Source organism: Crocodylus siamensis, chromosome 1 (genome assembly GCF_052110815.1).
Source record: "Crocodylus siamensis isolate JL-2025a chromosome 1, ASM5211081v1, whole genome shotgun sequence".
Taxonomy (NCBI): Eukaryota; Metazoa; Chordata; order Crocodylia; family Crocodylidae; genus Crocodylus; species Crocodylus siamensis.
The window spans coordinates 385,924,693-385,945,425 of NC_143395.1; the positions used below are offsets into that span (position 1 = coordinate 385,924,693).

The 20,733-nt window shown below is 43.5% G+C and overlaps 1 protein-coding gene across 1 annotated transcript in view; it reads left to right on the plus strand.

Moving 5' to 3' along the window:
* Window positions 1-20,733, plus strand: part of XPO4 (exportin 4) — a 128,262-nt gene that overhangs the window by 43,180 nt on the left and 64,349 nt on the right. Inside the window, exons 5-6 of the mRNA XM_090029113.1 lie at window positions 12,798-12,914; window positions 13,653-13,806. Of these exons, the coding sequence (XP_089885239.1) occupies window positions 12,798-12,914; window positions 13,653-13,806 (271 nt within the window). The remainder of the gene's footprint in view (window positions 1-12,797; window positions 12,915-13,652; window positions 13,807-20,733) is intronic.

The following is a 20,733-nucleotide window of genomic DNA, read 5'->3' on the forward strand; positions in this document are numbered from 1 at the left end:
GATGGGGGAAGGGGGCCCTTTTGGTGCATTTTTCTGTTTTAATTCCTTTATCTGAGATTTCAGTTTCTCTTGGGAGTCCTTAAGACTCCGAACTTGAGATTTTTGATGTCTTTTGAAAGCTTCTTCATACCAATCAAAAAATGTGTCCCACTGAGTCTGTGGTATATTACTACCTCTTCACTCAAGGTCTCTGCGGAGATGAACAATTTTACTTAAATCAAATGTTCCCTCCAGGAGAAACTGCTGGCTAAGATCATCTCTGGTATAGCAATTCCATTTGTCTAGAAACTTACAACTTTTATGGCCATAGTGTGTGTACATGTACAATGCTGGAGTCCCTTTTGGCGGAGCCAGTATGTCTTTAGACTCTCCACTCCCCATATCTTTAAACTCAATTCACACAGGTCTTTCATACAGGAATGGCTTATTCAGGGTGTCCAGTCAGGTTGTGAGATTTGCTAGCAGCACAGAGATGCTGTGTCTAATGTCCAAAGACAAAACTCCACTGCAATAACAGCGTACAGTGCAGTTACTCCATGGTTAGACACAGCTCATTATGAGGGTGGAGAAAGGATGAATCTGTCCACTGGGTCACGAGGTTCCAGTTGGGCCCCCTTGCATTCAAAACTGCCCTTCTGAACAGCCTTGGGGCGGCTGAACCCAACCTTAGTCTCAGATCTGGTCAGTGGCTTGTATTTCTCAATTCATACTCTCAATTCACACAAGGGAATTTCTCCGTTGAGGCATGAGGTTCAAGAGCATTTCTTCAGTCTCAGCCTTGGTCAACGCTTATCGTGGAAAACACTCACGCTCTAAGAGTTTCCACCTTGCACCCTTGCTTTCGAAGAGCACACAGAACAAATCTGTTTTCTTCAGGGCGGCTGCACAAGGTTTCCACTCCTGGCCTCAGAGAGACCTCATAGTTCTTTGCAGAACTTAACTCAATTCACACGGGGAAATACTTTCATTGACAACAGCGACACAGGGTCTTTAACCTTGACACTTTTTACTCACAGTTACTACTTACACAGTGGGTCTGACAGTTCTGGCAGAAAAAAAAGTTCGGATAGTGTGAGCCTCAAGCAGTGAATCAGGAAGACAGAGACAGCCTCTCGCTGAAAAGCCCCAATAGAGATTTCAAAAGGTCTCTTACCTTGGTTTGGCGCCAGGGCTTCAGTGAAGAGATGTCTGTGTCCCAACTGATCACTCCAGGCGTCTCTATCCGAGTCACGGCACCAAATTGTGGAAGAAATCAAACTTCGTGTTGTGGTTGAATCAGAACTGACGGAGCCAACTTTTCTTTATTTAGGGCTATAGTGTGATCACAGGGAGGATTTCATACAGCAATAGGAATCACCCACTTGTCTGTTTTAAAGGAATCTTCCTCGTTTCTAAGTTTTCAAGCATTTTTATACTCAAGACAGAGAAAGAGAGAGAAAAATATGACCTTGGAGAAACTAAAACAAGTTTACTTAATTGGACATCTTTGCACAGGGTAATAAGACATGCAAGATTTCTTATCTCAAATCATATAACTGAAATAACCAGAATCAGCACTTCTGGTCTCTGTCTGTTTTTCTAGTCAAGTAGGTCAGAATCCCGACTAAATTTACTCCTACATTCCCTAATTTTGGTTTTTTGTTTTTTTTTTCCAACAAGTTGGATATTTATAGCCATTAGCTTTTTAACTTCTAGTTTTTCTTTCTCTTTACTTTCTGCTATTTCAACATACAAATTATGTACTTTATTTCTGGTTGATGGGCTATTCCTCATTTGCAATGTATATATACACACCTTATACAGCCTGCAGCCTTCCCAGCCCTGCCAGTGCCCCCCACCCCAGCCCCCTAGTGGTATGATGTAAGGAGGATACAGGTGATGGGGGGGGCACATGCTGTCCCCCCCCACCCTCCAACTTCTGTGCCCAGAGCTGGGCATGGGGCTGCAACCTGGTCAGACCAGCTCAGGGCAGGAGCCGCCCCGGCAGCCCAGTGGGCAGAACCAGGTGCAAGGGACAACATTGCACCAGCATAGCCACTAAGGTGAGGTGCAGCAGTGCAGAATTGTGCCTTCTGTTATTGTCTAGTAGGCAGGGGGCACCTCACTTTGGTCCATCCCAGCTGCAGCCCCACACTCTGCTGTGGGTTCAGAAATTGGGGGGGAGCATGTGCCCCACTCACACATTGCCTGTGCCCTCCCAGCCCTAACACATTGCCTGCCACCTTCCCCTCCCCATAAACTTACCTGTTGTGGTGGAAGGTGAGGGGGGAGAGAAAGGGCATGGGGGAGCAGATCAAGGCCCCTGTGGTAAGGGAGGGAGTATGGCTGGGGAGGGGACAGAGCAGGTGCTGCCCAGCTGGGGTGGGGTAGGACTGGGCATAGGCCAGAGCTGTGTCTTGTCTGGGGGATGTGAGGAGCATGGGGTGGCTCCTGCTGCTGTGCGTAGCCTGGAAGGGCACTGGGTGGGGGGTGGGGGGCAGTGTGCCCCCTGGATCTGTGTGGGGCAGGCTGGGGCCGGGGCCGGGGCTGCACTGGGCTCTTCCTGCCATGTGCAGATCCAGGGGGTACATGCCCTCCTGCTATGCATGCAGCAAAGGGAGCTGCTCCCCTGTCCCTGCACATCTTCCTCCCCCCCCGATGAAGCCACAGCTCCATTCTGTGCCCCACTCCACCCTGGCTGGACAGCGCCTGCCCCAGCCCCATTCCCTCCTTCCCTTACCACAGAGGCCTTGATCTGGCCCCCCACACCCTGTCCCACCCCCCCCTTCCACCACAACAGAATTACAAGCTGGATGCAGCTCTCCAAGCTGCAGGGCTGTGCTCCTCACCTCATGTCCTGTGCTGTGGCTGCGTGCATGCACAGGGTATTTCTTGGCCACATCAGGCTGATTTCTGATACAGCCAATTTTCTTTATATTTGTGCCGATTTGATATTAGACCAATGTATTGGTGCACCTCTAGTGGTTTCTTATCGTGTTAATAAGAATGTAGGAAACTGTCAAAAATCTTGATAGTCAAGGTGCATCACATCCACTGCTCTCCACCACCCACAAAGCATGTCAACTTATAGAAGGAAATCAAGTTGGTAAGGCACAATTGCTTATGGTGACTCTACTGGCTGTTCCTCATCACCTTAATTCTCCTTCAAATGCTTAGGAATAGACTGCTTGATGACCTGCTCCATAATGTTTCCAGGTATGGAGATCAGAATGACTGGTCTGTAAGTCCCCAAATCTTCCTTTCTTTTCTTAAAAATAAACCTGTTTGCCCCTTTTAAGTCTTTCAGGACCTCACCCATTCTCTCCAGCTTCTCAGAGATGATTGGCAATAGCTTTGAAATTACCTCTGCCAATTCCTTCAGTACTCTAGGGTGCATCCTGCCCTTCTGACTTGAAAACTTCCAGCTTCATTGAGGGTATGGACATGTGTCCCTGTAAAAAAAAAAAAAAAAAAAAAAAAAAAAAAAAAGGCAGCAGCTGCTACTTTCTAATTGTTATGCAAGGCTAAGCCAGGACTTATACAGATGTAGCAAAACTGTTCCAGCATTTGCACTTCTACTACTCTAGGCTTTTTGTCTTCTTCCCTATCATGGCAGCCAAATGCACTTATCATTTGGTAGCCAACCTTATTTGTAAAGGCTGAAGTAAAACAGGCATTAAATACTTCAGTCTTCTCCACATAATCTGTTACTAGATTGCCTTCTGCATTCAGTAAAATTTATATACATTTAAGCAGTTTTATTAATTTAACTGATGACCAGTGTTTTGTTACTAAGTGATGGGAAACAAACTGGGACTGAATATGTTGTATTTGGTTAAACCATGGGCAGAGCCGACCTGAGCCTGGGGCAAATTAGCCCACGTGGGGCCCTGTTCCGCGCCCTGGATGTGAAGAAGCTGCCACTGCTATCTGCTGCAGGGGGGGTAGTGAGCAGCTCAATGTCACCATGCCTGCTCTGACTGGCTCTGCAGGGCCTCCAAAGTGCAGGGCCCAGGGTGCTTGCTCCAATTTGTCCCCCCTAGGAATGGCCCTGACCATGGATGTCAAACATATGGGCTGACCCACTGGGCAGATCTGGCCTGCAGAGTTGTTTCACTTAGCCTGCAAGGTTCCTGAGGGGGGCTGGTAATTGGGGAGTGAGGCATGCATAAATCTGGAACGAGGAGCCTCTTTAGGCCTGGGTGTTGGTAGTAAGGAACAAGAATGGCTGTGTTAACAGCATAAAATGAGGGAGAAAGCTCAAATTGTATCAATTGCCAGCAAGTCAGTAACTAACAAAGTTTTAAGATAACAAAAATGGTTTCATGATCTAACTGAAGATAAGTTTATTGTGCCTGTAAAGGAATGACACAAAGTTAACCAGATGCTCAGAAAAATAAGATACAGAGTTTCTTTTTGGGATCTTTTTTGGTAACTTAAAGTAAAGTCTGTGGAGATATTAATTTAGTTGAATTGGGCTAGGTTTGGCTAGGTTATGCCAAACCCCTCTCAATGTGGCTGTATCTGTGCATGGAAGTTAGGGAGTGGATACAACTTTTCTGTTATGGTTGGTTTGGTTTTTTTTGTCTTAAGGGGTAGCATCCATTTGCCCTGTTCTTCTAAGCCGTGTTTCAAACCTGCTTCTTTTAAAAAAAAAAAAAAAAATTTCTAACCTAATTATACTCAAGCAAAGCAGTTCACTTAATTCCATTAGGAGCCCAGACACAACTGAAATCTCTCCTAGCCCCCCTTCTCCCTTCCTCAGACATGGTTTTAACTTTCATTGGAAATGATGTTCCATTTGAGGGAATTAGTTTATTTTAAAGAGCTTGTTTCTGTGCAGTAATATTTGTGTACCCTTTTTCAAAATAGCATTGAAACAGAACTTGTTTTATCATCTGGTGCCTTTGTCTTAGTATGGTCTATGCTGGGAGAGAACTAAATCTATGTTACTACTAGATGTCTGAGTGCCAAGTTAATCTCTTATCGCAGGTCTCATTGATCTTCTGTTTGAGCAGCTGAGAGTCTGTTTTATGTATAGCAACTTTTCATAAAGTTTATTCCTGGTAATAAAGCTAACTGGGGAAAGTGCCAGGCTATTCTAAGAGACAGACCACTCTCTGAACAAGAGAAGTATTTTATTTTGTCAGATGGGGTTATTGTTTGGGTATGTACTTGTGACAGAACTAATGAAATAGCTAATGGATGAATTCATGAGGTGTACTCTTACTGGTATGAAGTTAATGACGTTACTGGGGAACAGAACATTGGGATTTGACTTCTCATATGATGAGAAGATTTACTTGTGTTTTCTAACCATTACTGTGTGTCATTCTTAAATTGGATTGTTCATCTGTGCTTTGTGGTATCTTAAAAAAAAAGTGGAAAAATTGTTACATTTTATGCTTTACTTGTTTGATTTTTAAATGATACTCTGCAGGCATTTTCATGAGATTTGCTTAGAGTTATGTATCTGGTATATAGGTATTTTGTAGGTTCTCACTGTATGGAATACATACTTTCAGAATCTTGGTTAAGCTTTTTGTTTGTTTGTCAAATGAGCTCCTTGGAAGAGTCTTGAAAATGTGAATATCTTCTAAGGTAGGTTAAGTAGATGGTTGTGTATGAATTCCTTCTTTTAAATTGTTGGATTTTGTCTTTGCTTTTTGTACAAAGAGGGTAGCATTATTGCCATGGTTGATAACATTCAGGAATAATTATTTAGTTTTGACACCTTTTTGTTCGGTAGTAGCAGCATTTTTAGTGTTGAACTTCTAAGGCAAGAATTCTTAAAGAAGCTGGGGTTGGAGAAGAAGGCTAGCTTAGAGCTGCAGCATTGGTACTTGAAATACTGGTAAGTTTTGCCACCCCAGTAATTCTCTTCAGAATTCTTCCTTTGCCTAATGTCTTTAACAAAAATTAATAATACTATGGGATAAATTTCCTGGAAGTTGGAGAGCAATGTAAACAACACCCAGAACCAAAATGGCAAAAAATGACTTGTGCTGTGATCTTAGAGTACTTGGGTCAAAGATACAACCTTTGGAGCCATTCTGCCTGGCTTTTGGGACTCCTGGAGGGGCCAGGAATTTGAGGTTGGGCCCACCACTGAATTCCTGGGAACAGAGCCTCATTGGGGATATGTTTCAGTTGGAGGGAAGGTGGCAATGGTTAGCAAGCAATAGCTGTATTAACCCCTGCACTGTTCTTGCTTGTCCCATCACCACCAGGTCCAAATCCAGATCTAGCCTTTGAAGAGCCCCACAAACTGGATCCAATCTTGGGAGCTGGCTGAATTTGTCACTTCTGTCCTAGAAGATGCTAAAATAGTGTTGTATTAGCTTGCCTTTGTCTCCGAGTTCTGAGGATGGTTACCTTTTTATTTCTAATTATATGAATGATAATTCCATTGTACTAAGTTCTATACAGACTGTTTTTTAAAATCGTTGCCTACTTTTTCTTGTTTTAAGAAGGGGGCTTTTAGGTGAGTTTAGGAGAAGCTGGACCAGACTCACTAATGCTCCTGCTTGTTAAAAATGGTGTTATCAACTTCAGCTTTTTTGTTACTGGTGCTCTGTGGGTCTGGCAGACAAATGATGCTAATCACTGTGCTAGTTTAGTGCTCCTGAACCTGCATTCAGTGAATAGAAACCAACTGCATATCCACACCTGTAATTTGGAAAACTTCATTGGCTGAGTTTAGAGCCTTGTGATCAACTTGATGGCATTTCTCTGTTTATTCAAAGTTGTTACAGACTGTTCCAATATTTCTGAGATTCCTTTGGTTGTACCTAATTGATCCAGAGCTGGGATGGCCAGCCTTTGACACATGTGGCATGGGCAGCTTTTGGATATGGCACTTGGCATATCGGTGGGGAAAGGGGGGAAGGGCAGGCAGTATAGTGGCAGATAGGACAGAAAGCGGAGCAACAGACCAGGCAGGGGAAGGGGATCAGTGGCCCTCGGGGAGGTGCAGGACTTAATTTGTGCTATACCTGCCAAAAAGGTTGTGCCCCACTGACTTAAGGGAAGGACAAAAGGGGGAAGATGGAAATGTGGATCTCTAGGTTTGACAACCACAGCTTCAGTCTTCTCTGCAGTTGTTTGTAACTCAGTGATTGATGATACCCATTTTCAGTTTCCAGCATAACACTTCCCTTATCACACACCCCTGGTATGGGAACAATTGGGAATACAGTTGACATGAGGGAAATTGAAGGACCCTGCCTCAGTGGAGATTGAGAGGCAGACAGAGCCCCCGCTTCTAGAAGGAGAGGGGAAAGGGATCCTTTTTAAACCAAAAATTCGTTATATGCGAGGTAAATTCACTCTTATGTGATCAGTGTGGCGGAGCCTGCAGTCAGCTGCTTTGTGCGGTGCATTGTGGGAGTGATGCCCGACAAAATATAGTCTCCTGTGTGGATCTGTTCTCCTCACTTGTTTGCGACACGTGTTTCTGTAGTTGCCATCTCTGTTATGATAGTGCCCTGTGCTTGTGTCTGCTAGTGCTATTGTCTGCTGTTGGTGAGCACCAAAATTGTCCTGTAAGAGTGGTAGAAAAGTGGTCTGGGGGTCTGTACAGTTGAGGTCTAGGACCATATCCCTATTTGTTACTCTGTGAAGTGGATTCTCTTTATGCAGATTTGAGTTGCGTGCCATTTTCCCGGAACACATGTACAGCATAAAGCAAGGGAATCCTATAATGTAGGCTGAAGATATGGTCAGTAACTGAAACATCACAAGTGCATTTAGAATTTGCTTAAATTATGATAGTATATGTTTGTTTGCATTTAAGCTATAAGCATTAACTTGGGAAAGTAGAATAAGAATCTGTTAATCAGGACTGTTAATATTGGCTAGGCCAAGTGCAAATAATTGCTTTTTGGAAAGTACTTAATAGTAGTTAAAAGTAACAACGGCTATTTTGCTGTTCGGTGAGAACTGAATATATAGTCAGCTAGAATCCTATTGAAGAAATAATGTGTCTTTGTTAACTGAATATGGCAAGGCAGACGTATAATCACTTATTGCCAGCCTTGGCCATTTTGAAAGGGCATATGTAAAGCTATAGAAGGGAGGCTAAGGCAGGAGGCCCCAAAAGCCTGTTTCTGAGTGACTGAGGTTAACTGTTGCCAGCATAACTAGCCTTGTCAGCAAAGAAAACAATACATCCAGCAAAAAGAATGAACAGTGATATAAAAGAAGGCCTTAAAGCAGATAATACAAATACATTATATTGTAACTTCAATTTGAAAATATTAGTAGTAGCAATTGATGTAACTAAATGTGTATTTGATACAGTTTTGAAGTTTCTTAGATAAGTTGTTAGAAGAAGAAGAAAGACTTGTCAATGAAAACTGTAAACCAAGGTGAAAAAAGAACAGGCTGATGTCAAGCAGCATTCCATGGTGGTGAGAGGAGAGATAAGAAATCCTCCCTTCCAGAACTGTAGCTTTCACAAGGCTATAGGAGGACGGGTTTGGTTCCGTTCCAAAAGTTTCAGGGAAACATTAAATTGGAATAAAATCAATTGGATGATGTTTATTAAAAAATTAAAACAAACCATCTATAAAAACAAAGGGTAGACTGGAAGGAACTTCACAAACTTAGGATCTGCCAGTCTGCATGCTACCTCTGTCCTGAGAATCCTCAGCTGGTATAGGTGAAAATCTCAGTTATTCTGTTGTGAGTAGCTACATGGGCATTGGATTAAGTGTTTGCTTTTGTGGTGTGACAATAAAAAGGCAGGCTGTAGACCTGCTTCTTTGCTTCTGATATGGGTGGTGATAATTAATTAAGGGAACTGTAACTGCATCTTAATTTTGTGCCTTACGGGTAATCATTAAAGGAATTGTACCAGGACCCTAAATCTGACTCTAAGGCCCCTGACACGTTATATTTAAGGTGCCATTAAAATGTTAATCTCACCGTAAATAGTAACCTAGCCATATTTCAAGTCAATTTAAGCCATAATAATATGGTAAATGAGCCACATGTTTATTCCACATACAAGGTGTAACATCTTTGGCTCATTTGTATCATGCTTTAAACTGAACACGAGCAGGTCCTAATATAATCCATTTCTAAGCAGTTGGAGGAAGAAAGTGATCAGGAACAGTCACCAAGGGCATGTCATGCCTGCCCAAACTGATTGCCTTCTATGATGAGATGACTGGCTCTGTGGATGCAGGAAAAGTAATGGGTGTGATTATATCTTGACTTCAGCAAGGCTTTTGATATGGTCTCTCAGCATTCTTGCAAGTAAGCTATGGAAGCAATGGGTTGGATCAGGGGACAGTCCTGGGGGTGGATTTGTTTAATATCTTCATTAATGATCTGAAAGATGGGATGGAGTGCACCTTCAGCAAGATTGTGGATGACACCAAGCTGGGGGGAGTAGTAGAGGGGTTGGAGGGTAGGACTAGGATTCAGTGTGACCTATATAAATTGGGATTGGGCCAAAAAAAATCTCATGAGGTTCAACAAGGACAAGTGCAAAGTCTTGCACTTAGAATGAAAGAATCCCATGAATCACTACAGGCTTGGGACCAACTGGCTAAGCAGCACCTCTCCAGAAAATGACCCGGGGGTTACAGCAGACAATAAGCTGGATATGAGTTGGCAGTGTGTCATTGTTGCAGAGAAGGTCAGCAGCATACTGGGCTGCTTTAGTAGGAGCATTGCCAGCAGATCAACAGAAGTAATTGCTACCCTCTGTTCTGCACTGAGGCCACGTCTGGAGTACTGTGTCCAGTGTTGGGTCCCCCCCACTACAGAAAGGATGTGGACAAGTTGGAGAGAGTCCAGCAGAGGGCAACAAAATGGTTTGGAGGCTGGGCTGGGGCACATGACCTATGGAGAAAGAAGCTGAGGAAACTGTGCTCATTTAGTTTGGAGAAGGGAAGACTGAGGGGCGATTTTATAGCAGTCTTTAACTACCTGAAGTGGGGGGAGGGTACAAAGAAGATAGAGCTAGGCTCTCAGTGGTGTCAGATGACAGAACAAGGAGAAATGGTCTCAAGTTGCATCAAGGGAAGTTTAAGTTGGATATTAGGAAAAACTTCCTCACTAGGAGGGTGGTGAAGCACTGGAACAGGTTACCTAGAGAAGTGGTGGAATCTCCATCCTTGGAGGCTTTTAAGGCACAGCTTGATAAAGCTCTGGCTGGAATGATCTAATTTGGAAAGATCCTGTATTTTGGACTAAGTTTAGCTGGTTTATATGTAAGCAAAGGAGGTGCAGTAAGTACCAGGCACTGCTGCATTTGGACTCAGTAAATCAAGGGTGTCAAACCTGCCTCCAGCTCCAGGCTTATCTAAACCACAGGGGCTCATTCCAGGCTGGATCCGTGGGGCCAGCAACATTTGCTGTGGGGCTGACTGGACAGCAGTGCAGGGCTGTGTTCTGGCAGTAGCGTAAGTCCAGGGCGCTGCCAGGGGGATGTCCATCGAAGTCCAGGGACCCTGAATACTGTGGCAGGCTGTTCCTCCCAGCTTCTGGTATTGTGGTGAACTACTACCTGGCCAGATGGAATGGATTGTATGTTTGACACCCCTTCTGTAGATGGTTGCCATCTTATATCAGTGCTCTGGTTGCCATATTGTTTTCTGTAGTGAACATGTTAAGAGGGCCATCAGATCTTTGTTTGATAGGCAGATATGATTTAATTATTGTGTTGTTATCATTGTGATATAACATAAAAATATAATAAAAATATTGGTGACTTGGTGAAGCATTTATGGAACCCTGTGTAATTTTTATTATCAGTATGTAACATATGAAACTGTATAACCTCGTTGGTCAATTCTGCTGTTTTAAAAAGATTACTTGTAAGGACATGCAAGATGCATGGCTCTAAAAAGTGGCTAATAAAAGTTTTACTTTTTCTAAACTCTAGTTTTTTTTATGGGAGACTCATTTTTGATGTTTAATTCAAATGTTTGCTTTCATTATTGGCTGAATTCTGAATTTGTTTCTGGAAATGTAACTAGCCAGAAATGCCCATAGTGCTTTGGGAATCATAAAATTAACGTAATGTGTACTAGAAAGACCAAACTGATGTTCAAGCACTTTAAAGTTTTTTGGTGTTTTTCAGTGTCAAAAAAAAATCTTCCCAATTTATCATCGTAGTGAACAAGGGCTATTCCAAGTAGAATTGAAATTAATAATTATATTTGAATAGGAACTTTTGGATTTAGCACTCAGTTATGGTAAGCTGACATACTGTACACTCTTTTAACATACGTAAGGAAATTGCACCCACAAATAAACATAGCATGACCACGTTTGCTGGATCTGTCTGAGATTTATTTAGCAAGTAAGAATGTTAATTTAATGCGTACTAGCTAAGACAACTAGTTGTCTGTAGGGTCAAGGTACTGACATCAGAGGCATTTCAGAACAAAGATGTTGCAGTTGGTGGGTGGATGGCACTGCTCTCAGCTGTTGTATGAGCTTGCATAAATAGTATCATCTCAACTTTAATCTTTCGGGTGTTCAGAGGTAGTGTGCATATTTCTATTTAACCCCTGGGTGTTTGCCAGCATGCATGACCCCTTAACAATTCCTGCCCCTCTGGCCATCCTTGGCACCTTGGCTCCAAACAGTCTAGGAGTAAGGCCAGTAAAATACTTTCATTTTTTTCAATATGTGGTTTCTGTTGCACTTTTTTGTAGTATATGAAACATTTATGGATTTTAGTCACCTCAGTACAAAATATTTGCTGCTTTTGTGTGCAAAGTCAGTTGCAATAAACTAGGGAAAATAGAAACTCAGAAAGGTTGCTCATGGGATGTTATATCTGAAGAAAAGCTTGCTTTGGTAAGAGTGTTAATTTTGCAGTGTATATGGGAAAAGAGTCCAATTTAAAATTGTATTTGAAGACATGGGTTGTGTTGTGTTGAGGGCAGGAATGGAGGATGTTGTTTTTGTATGTTGTTTTTGTATGTTGTTTTTTTTTTTTTGGGGGGGGGTGTTACATAAAAGCTCTTTTGTATAAAAACTTTTAATGTGTCCTGATCATTTCCTTAAGTTTTGTGAGTATGAAGGTTTACTCAGCTTCAATTAGTTAGGAGCTGACAGTGCCCACCTCACTGTAAATGATTGTCTTCCACATTTTATACAAACTCACTGGACTTATAATTCTCATAGTATAGTTGGTAAAGTGCTTTCTAATGGCTTGTATGCTTGCTTGTGTCTTCAAGCAATGATGCTTTCTTTTAAATCTTGCCAAGGTTTCTGCTTTTTTTGGTGGTGATTCTAGGGTTTTTTTGGGGGGGGCGTTGGTTTTTGTTTGTTTGTTTGTTTGTTTTTTACAAGCTTTGCGTTGGGGTGACTTAATCATGATTAGACACCAATATGGTAAATGTAGCAAATGGAACGGAGTGCCCAAATAAACTTTAAATTATTTGAACAGATATGACCAATGGAGGATGCTGGAAGCAGAATATTCCCTAGTAGTAATAAATGTAAAACCCCAGACACAGGGAGAAGAAATAAATAATATGGCTAGTGAAATTAGTTTATGGTTTCCAGGTAAATCTGTAGGTAAAGCAAATGCATTTTCATGATGTTATACTCTACTAAAGTTAATTTTTCATATTGCCCAAATACCAAAATCCTTTAGATAAGGGGAGATGCTTGCCCAATAAATGGACTCTAATGTGCTTCATGATCTGAGGAAAGGTGGTGAGCCAGTGTTCTAGTTTGACTACTTTTTCAGCCAGCTTCTAAGAATATTTTAATAAAGTAATTTAAAATATAATTAAACATCATTATTTTATTGAACTTCTTTGTAATTCCTTTTATTTTTTTTATAGCAAACTTTGGCCTGTTCTATTTTAACGGCTTTGTTGAGTGAGTTTTCAAGTTCAAGTAAAACCAGCAACATTGGATTAAGCATGGAGTTCCATGGTAACTGTAAACGTATATTTCAGGTAAAACAATGTGTATTAATGCAGACTATTTAACTTTATTAAAATAGTTCGCATGTACCAACATATGTATTCAATAAAAATGTATGCATAAGAACTCTGTTATAACCCATATATTAATTCCTTATTTTAGAAAACATCTTGGCAATTTTTTAAAAATATTTGTTTCAGGACCATGTAACATTTTTAAACCTCTTTATGAACCTCGATCTCTGGATCTTTATACAGTAGTAGTACTCTTAATCCTCTGCAGATAAAACTAATGCTCTGTGGAACAATGATAGACTTAAATATAGCTTTGGTTTAAAGCCAAGGAGTGCCATGTATTTAAAAATATTATTGCAGATGGTGTGGTCTGGTTGTCTCAGATGTATTGTTTGGCTATGGAGAAATGTTTTTGTGAAAGATTTGCTTTAAATTCTTTGATTGCTGTGAAATTGGCACAAAAACATTGATAAGCTAAGACCAAATTCCCTTCTCTGTTAATTTTTGGAGGTATTTTTATGTTTTTCTCTTAATTACTATTGTTCATGAAAAATCAGGCTTAAACTGTTTTTAAATCTTGTTTTATAGACTCGGAAAAGAAAGTAGGGTCTTTCATAATATTTCATGTATTTTAATGAATAAACAGACTTTCTAAAGAGAAGAATTTTCCTTCCTCTCTTGAACCTTTTCTGATCAAGAATCTAGTATGTGATTTGAGAAAATTCATTTAATCACATACGCTTGTTGTGATTATAGGAGGATGATCTCCGGCAAATCTTCATGCTTACAGTAGAAGTACTTCAGGAATTCAGCAGACGTGAAAACCTCAATGCTCAGATGTCTTCGGTGTTTCAGCGTTATCTTGCACTAGCCAATCAGGTCTTAAGTTGGAACTTTCTTCCTCCAAATTATATCCTTTGTAATATCTGAACTTTACTTCAGATGAGTCGATTCACGTGGGGCCTTTGAAAAATATAAAACCTTTAGTTCTTAGTGGGGATAGTTTGTAACTTGTTGCATTGTGCTTTGCTGGTCACAGTACTCTTTACCTTTTCAAGTCGCTGTTGATTTGCATTTAAGCTGTAAGCATTTCAACTAAGGGAAAAAGTTGTGGGCTGTTGGACTATATGGTATATGTCTGGATGGTGCAAAGCAGGGGGGAGCTTTAATGTGAGACCAAACTGAACCAGCAGAGAGTTGTTCAGAGCTTTTTCTTACTTTGCTTGTAGAACTTAACAGTGAGTCTGCTATCACTTGCCTTCTCTTCACTGACAAGAGGCAAGGTTGAAGAAACACCTTCCAAGAACTAGTCTTTCATTTGACTTCTCTGGGAACTGAGAGACCTACCTATACTACTGCTTCCTTAGGCAGGGATCGCAGGAAGAAAGGAGGTTGCCAGTAGGAAAAAGACTGCAAGTGGCACACCTCTTCCTCCTGCTAACCTGCAGGTTCCTTAATGCCCCTTTTCTCCTCTTTCTCTCTGCCTTTCATTCCTTTTTGTGAAGTGTGTTGATTTCTGTGAACCTAAAGAACTGGAAAGAGATTGAAAAGAGTAGAGGAAAAAGGAAGGAATATAATACATAGACATAAAAAGTAAGAGTCTTGGAAGAAGAGAGAAGGAATGAGAGAAGACAGGTAAAGATATCAAAATATCCAGTGCAAAAAATGAACTAGAAAAAGTAAAGGAGAAGTAAATCAGTGCACACCTGTTATACTAGATTTTGCATTTATCCAGCAGAGTTAAGTGTCAATGCTACAATTAAACATTTTAATGTTATATTGGATTAAGCAAAGGATGGAAGAGATTCATTCTCCTCAAGAGGTGGTGTCAACGAATCCTGAGCACTGCTTATGAACAAGGGACGTAAAGTTAGCTTTGTTTTTTTAAATTTAATTTATCACTGATACGCAGTCAGAGAACTTGAATGTAAATTCTGGATTATGTACAGGGACTTGATATCGCTTCCAGACATACCGTAGTAGTGGGCGATCACAAAACATTGTCTGGGCTGTTTTTGGTGTGTTTCCACTGACTTGGCAGGTACCAAAAGTGAGATTTACATGCTTGAAAACTGACATTCTTCACATCTAGAAGGCAAAGTGTACATATTTTGACTTATTTTTAGGGAAAGGACTTAAATTATAAGTGAAACCTCCTTGTACTATCCTCTTGAAATGCATTGCATTAAATTAAGACTAGAACAATAGGCCATATTACTCATGGTTGGTGCACCTCATCCAAAGTGAAATTATTTCAGATCTGAATTTGGTTCATGTTCTTTGAAGATGAATGCCAATGGTTAATGGGATGGATGTGCTGCTGATCGTGTGCAAACAAGAATTTGGATTTGCAGAATGTTGGAATACCTTTTGCAGTTGCCTGTTTTAATCTGATTAGTGTTCACTCTAAGCAGAAAGGTACTTGTGCAGGAAGAGGTGGTTTCTACTGATTTGGCTCTACTTTTGCAGCAACCTTAACAAGGACGCATTGTGCCATGGTTTGGAACAGTGGTAAGTTGTAGCAGTGTAAGCTACACATACATTAGGAGTTTGCAGTGATGCACCTAAGTTGATGAAAAGAAAATATGAGAAACTGAATTGGAGCCCTATCTTCCATTTCATAGATTTTTAGGGCAGAAGGGAGCTATTAGATCATCGAGTCTGACCCCCTGCCCCAGGCAGGAAAGAGCACTGGGGTCAGATGACCCCAGCCAGGTGTTTGTCCAATCTCTTCTTAAATACCTCCAAGGGAGGGGCTAGCACCATTTCCCTTGGAAGTGTATTCCATATTTTGGCAGCCCTCACTGTAAAGAATTTTTTCCTGATGTCCAGTCTAAATTTGCTGTCCTTCAGTTTGTGGCCATTGTTTCTAGTTACCCTGATGGGTGCCCTGGTAAACATCATATCCCCTATTTCCTGTTGCCCCCCTGATGAGTTTGTAGACAGCCAGAAGATCATCTCTCAGCCCTCTGTTGCGGAGGCTGAAGAGATTCAGGTCCCTCAATTGGTCCTCATAGGGTTTTCCTGTAGGACTTTAACCAGACTCTGAACCCTTTCCAGGTTCTCTACATTCCTCTTAAGTGCGGCACTCAAAACTGGACGCAGTACTTCAGCTGCGGCCTGACCAGTGCTGCATAGAGGGGAAGTATCACCTCCCTAGACGTGTTTGTGATGCACCTACTGATGCAAGAAAGAGTCTGGTTAGCTTTACTTATTACGTCGTCATATTGGCGACTCATGTTCGTTTTGGAATTGACTCCAACTCCGAGATCCCTTTCCGCAGTTGTGCTACTTAGAATGGTACCTCCCAGGCTATAGGGGTGTTGATGATTCTTCCTCCCCAGGTGCAATACATGCACTTATCTTTTGTTAAACTGTATCCTATTCTGTTCCTCCCACTTCCCCAGCTGGCCCAAATCTGCCTGGATTCACTCCCTGCCTTCTAATTTGTTTACCTCGTATAGTTTGGTGTCATCAGCAGACTTGGACAGGGTGCTTTTTACATATTTAGCCAAGTCACTAACGAAGATATTGAGCAGTACCAGTCCCAGGACAGAGCCTTGGGAGACTCCACTCCTCACAGTTCTCCAGGTAGAAACTGACCCATCCACCACCACTCTGGGTGCATCCCATCCCATAAGCCAATTTTCCACCCACTGGACTGCGTAATAATCTACATTTGCAACTGTTTAGTTTATTTTTAAGAATTGGGTGTGACACTGTCAAAGACCTTTTTAAAATCGAAGTAAATAACATCTACTTCTATCCCTTCATCCAAGCATTTTGTGACCTGGTTGTAAAAAGAAACAGGTTAGTCAGGCAGGATCTGCCTGCTATGAACCCATGCTTTTGTTGCCCCTTAGCATTATTTTACCTGCTGGTCCCCCACAAATGTGATCCCTAACAATTTTCTCAAAGGTCTTACCAAGGATAGAGGTGAGGCTAACCTACCTATAGTTACCTGGTTTCTCCTTCCTCCCCTTCTTGAAAATAGGGACCATGTTGGCCCTTTTCCTGGCCTCTGGGAACTGTCCTGAGCGCCATGAGTTCACAAACAGTCACGCCAGGGGTTCCACTATGACTCCAGCTAATTCCCTAAGTACCTTAGGATGAAGATCATCAGGGCCTGTTGACTTAAATATATCAAACCCCTCCACGTGCCCCATTACTAGGTCAGCACTAACAGTTGGTGGGTTGGGATCTACCTCACGCTTACCTAAAGCCCCATTGGGATGCATGCTTGTATCTGTGTCCAGAAACACAGATGCAAAGAAATCTTTTAGGAGCTCCGCTTTGGCTATCCCATCTGTTACCAGTTGCCCTAGTCCATCTTGAAGGGGCCCTATGTTACCCTGCTCTTTCTTTTTGCTTCCTATGTATTTAAAAAATGACTTTTTGTTATCCTTAACTTTTGCTGCCAGCCTAAGCTCCGTTTCCGCTTTGGTCCTCCTCACTGCTTCCCTGCAAGCTTGAGCCAAGCAGGTATACTCCTCCTTGGTGGCTGCCCCCTCCCTCCACAGCCTGTAAGCCTCTCTTTTCCCCTCCAGGCTCTTCTGGATTTTCCTGCTCAACCAAGAGGGTTTCTTTGCTCTTTTGCCCCCCTTTATGTGTACTGGGATGGTCCCTTTCTGTGCTTGCAGGATCAGTCCCTTGAGAAACGTGCACCTTCCTGGACTCCCATCTCTCCTATGCTTTTGCCTGTCAGTCCCTCCCTAACTAATCTCCTGACCTTGTTGAAGTTGGCCTCCCTGAAGTCTAGCACTTTAGCCCTACTAGTTATCTTTCCCACCTTTTGCTGTATAGGGAACTTTTTGATAGGTGGTTGCTATCCCCTAGGTTACCTTGTAGCTGCAGATCCCCTACCAAGTCAACTCGTGTGGCCAGTACCAGGTCTAGTAAGGTATTTCCCCTAGTGGGAACACTTAAATCCTGTCTTAGGTAGAGGTCCTGTAAGCAGGTTAGAAACGTACGTGAAGGGGAGACCTGGCTGCCTGTTCCTCCCAGCAGATGTGTGGGAAGTTCAGGTCACCCATGACAACCAGGTCCTTTGAGCACACTGCCTCTGAGAGCTGTCTCGAATTCTAGGTCTAACTTGTCTCCCTGGTGTGGGGGTCTGTAATAGACCCCCACTACCAAGTCCCTTTCTCCCTGACCCCCCTGTAATCTGACCCATAGTACCTCAGTTTGCCCTTCTTCTGTAGGCCCAGCTTAACTACAGAAGATGTATATTGCTCCTTAATGGAGAGAGCAATGCACTCCCCCACTCTCCCCCCCCCCCACTCTATCCTGTTTATACAGCCTGTAGCCCTTTAATGCCCACTGCCCAGTCGTGGGTCCCACCAGGTTTCTGTTAGCCCAACCAGGTTGAATTCTTTGTTTGCATGCAGGAGTGCAAGTTCCTCCTGCTTGTTTCCCCATGCTCCTACCATTAGTATATAGTCATCTAAGCCCCCCAGTAGGTGTCCTTAGTACTTCTCCATCCTGATGCTTATGAGGGGCCTTGGTACTTACCTGGACTGTTGCAGCGCCTGGCTCACGGTTCATATAATTCCTGGCCTCCCTGTCATCAACATTCCCGTCCACCCAACAAACCTAGTTTAAAGCCCTGTGTACGAGATAAGCCAACCTGTAAGAGAAGAGACTCTTACATCTCTCTCCAAGAAGTAGCCTGTCTCATCCAAACAAGGCCCTATCCTGGAAATTCCATAGATTTCATAGACATCAGGGCTGGAAGGGACCTCAGGAGGTCGAGTCCAGCCCCCTGCCCAAAGGGCAGGAAGTCAGCTGGGGTCATAGGATCCCAGCAAGATAAGCATCCAATTTACTCTGAAGCATCCAATACAGGTCATGGTCAAGGAATCCAAACCCCACACAATGGCACCAGCTCCAAAGCTATGAGTTGACCTCTCTAACACAGTTGCTGTGGTACCGTCCATGACTGCTGACCAGGAGGATGGATAAGAAGACCACCTGTGCCTCCAAACCTCTGAGCCTGGCTCCCAGCACCGTGTAGTCACATACGACCCTGCCTGGGCTACTCTGGGATGCGTCATTTGTTCCCACATGGATGAGGACCATAGGATAGTAGTGGGAGGGCCTAATCAGGTCTGGAATCTTTGTGACATCTTGAATCTGGAATCCGGGCAGGCGTCATATCTCCTGTACCATGGGATCTGGGCAGCAGATGTCTCCCTCCATTCCTCTCAGGGGGGAAGTCACCCACCATGATTACCCATCATCATCTTCTCTTCCGGCTGCATGGTTGTCCCACAGCTTGTGTAGTGGTGGCTGTGGGTGTGGCCTCCACTGCTGTGCTCTCTGGTAGTGACACCAGGGACTTGTATCTGTTCTCCAGCTGCACTGAGGGAGGTGCCCCGGGCAATGTGATGTCTAGTCCTTGAGGTAACTATCTGCCATCTGGCCGTATCAATCCCCTCCAGGTGTGTGGTTCTGCGGAAAATGGAACTACCCATCAATCTCTTCCTCAGTTGCCCTGATTCCCTGCAGCCTGCCCACCTCTGCCTGGAGGTCCCTCACCTGCCCCCACAGGACCTCAAGCAGGGCACACATGGGACAGGTGAGGGACCCCCAGGACCTTGAGGACCCTGCAGGCAGGGGGCCTGGGTGCCGCCGACCTACCCAATGGCTCCGTCTGGGTAGAGGCCTCAGAGGAGCCCCGAGAGGTAGGCAGCATCGGGGCAGGGTCCCTGATTGCACTGCAAGTCACCACCCCTCTTACAGACTCCCTCATGGGAGAGCGGGGTGCACTGCCGCACATGCGCATCTGCTCCAGCATCCAAACCCGACTGTCACAGTTTGAATTTCCCATGCTTAGCAACAGCTGCCTGGGCTGGACTGTGCAGGTGTGGCTTGTCCCTGTGCAGAAGAGCCCTCCAGCAGCTGGCAGCCCCTCCCCCTGAGGACTCTGCCCCAGGAACTTCCCTGAACCTGGGGTCACCCAGTAAGTAGCCCCTTCCCCAAGGGGTCTGCAACCCTCCAGTCCAGCCCTCCCCCGCTCCCACTGCCCTGCAAACTCTGGCATACCCCTGAAGAGCGCGCCTGTTTGCACGGCCTGTTATATTTGTACGTAGTCAGCAACTGGCTTGCTCTATGCAAGAAAATTAGGTGTTAATTGAAATGGATAAATGAGCCTCTCCAGTGTATTAATGTTAATGATGTTGTCAGTCACTTTCAGGATACAATATCTAGTAAACAATATTTTTAATCTTTTCCTAATGGTAAGACCAGAGATATATTTTGTGCATCTCAAACTCATCAAACAAACTTTACATAATGTCACTAATTTACCCAAATACAAGGGAACTGTGAATGTAAGATAACCCCCCAATAATTAGATCCTACATACATAAAAAGTATAAATTTATTATAATTTCCATGTATAGAATCAATTATTAGGAGGATTATCTTAAATTCCCTCCCCACTGCTAGTGCAGGAGGTGGGGGGAAAGGTGATGAGGGGGTCAGTAATGGGACAGAGAGTGAGGGAGGCAGGTGGTAGGGAGCAGGCTGTGTAGAGGTGGTGAGGCAGGCAGCGAGAGGGAGGCAGCTTGCTCTCTTCTGATGTGGCCACCCCCCTACCCAACTAACTTCTCCCCTCCCGACCCCCATCCTCAGGCTGCCCTGATTCCCCCTTCCCCTGTTCCCCCATCTTCATGCTGCCTCTGTCACGTGTAGCCTTAGGTCTCTGCCCCACCTTCCTCTCATCTCTACCCCATTCCCCCTTACTTTTGCTCCACACTGGTATACTGTTATACTTTGTCCCTGCTGCAGCCTGGGGCATGGAGCATCAGTCCAGTCTGGCTCCATAGCAGTGACA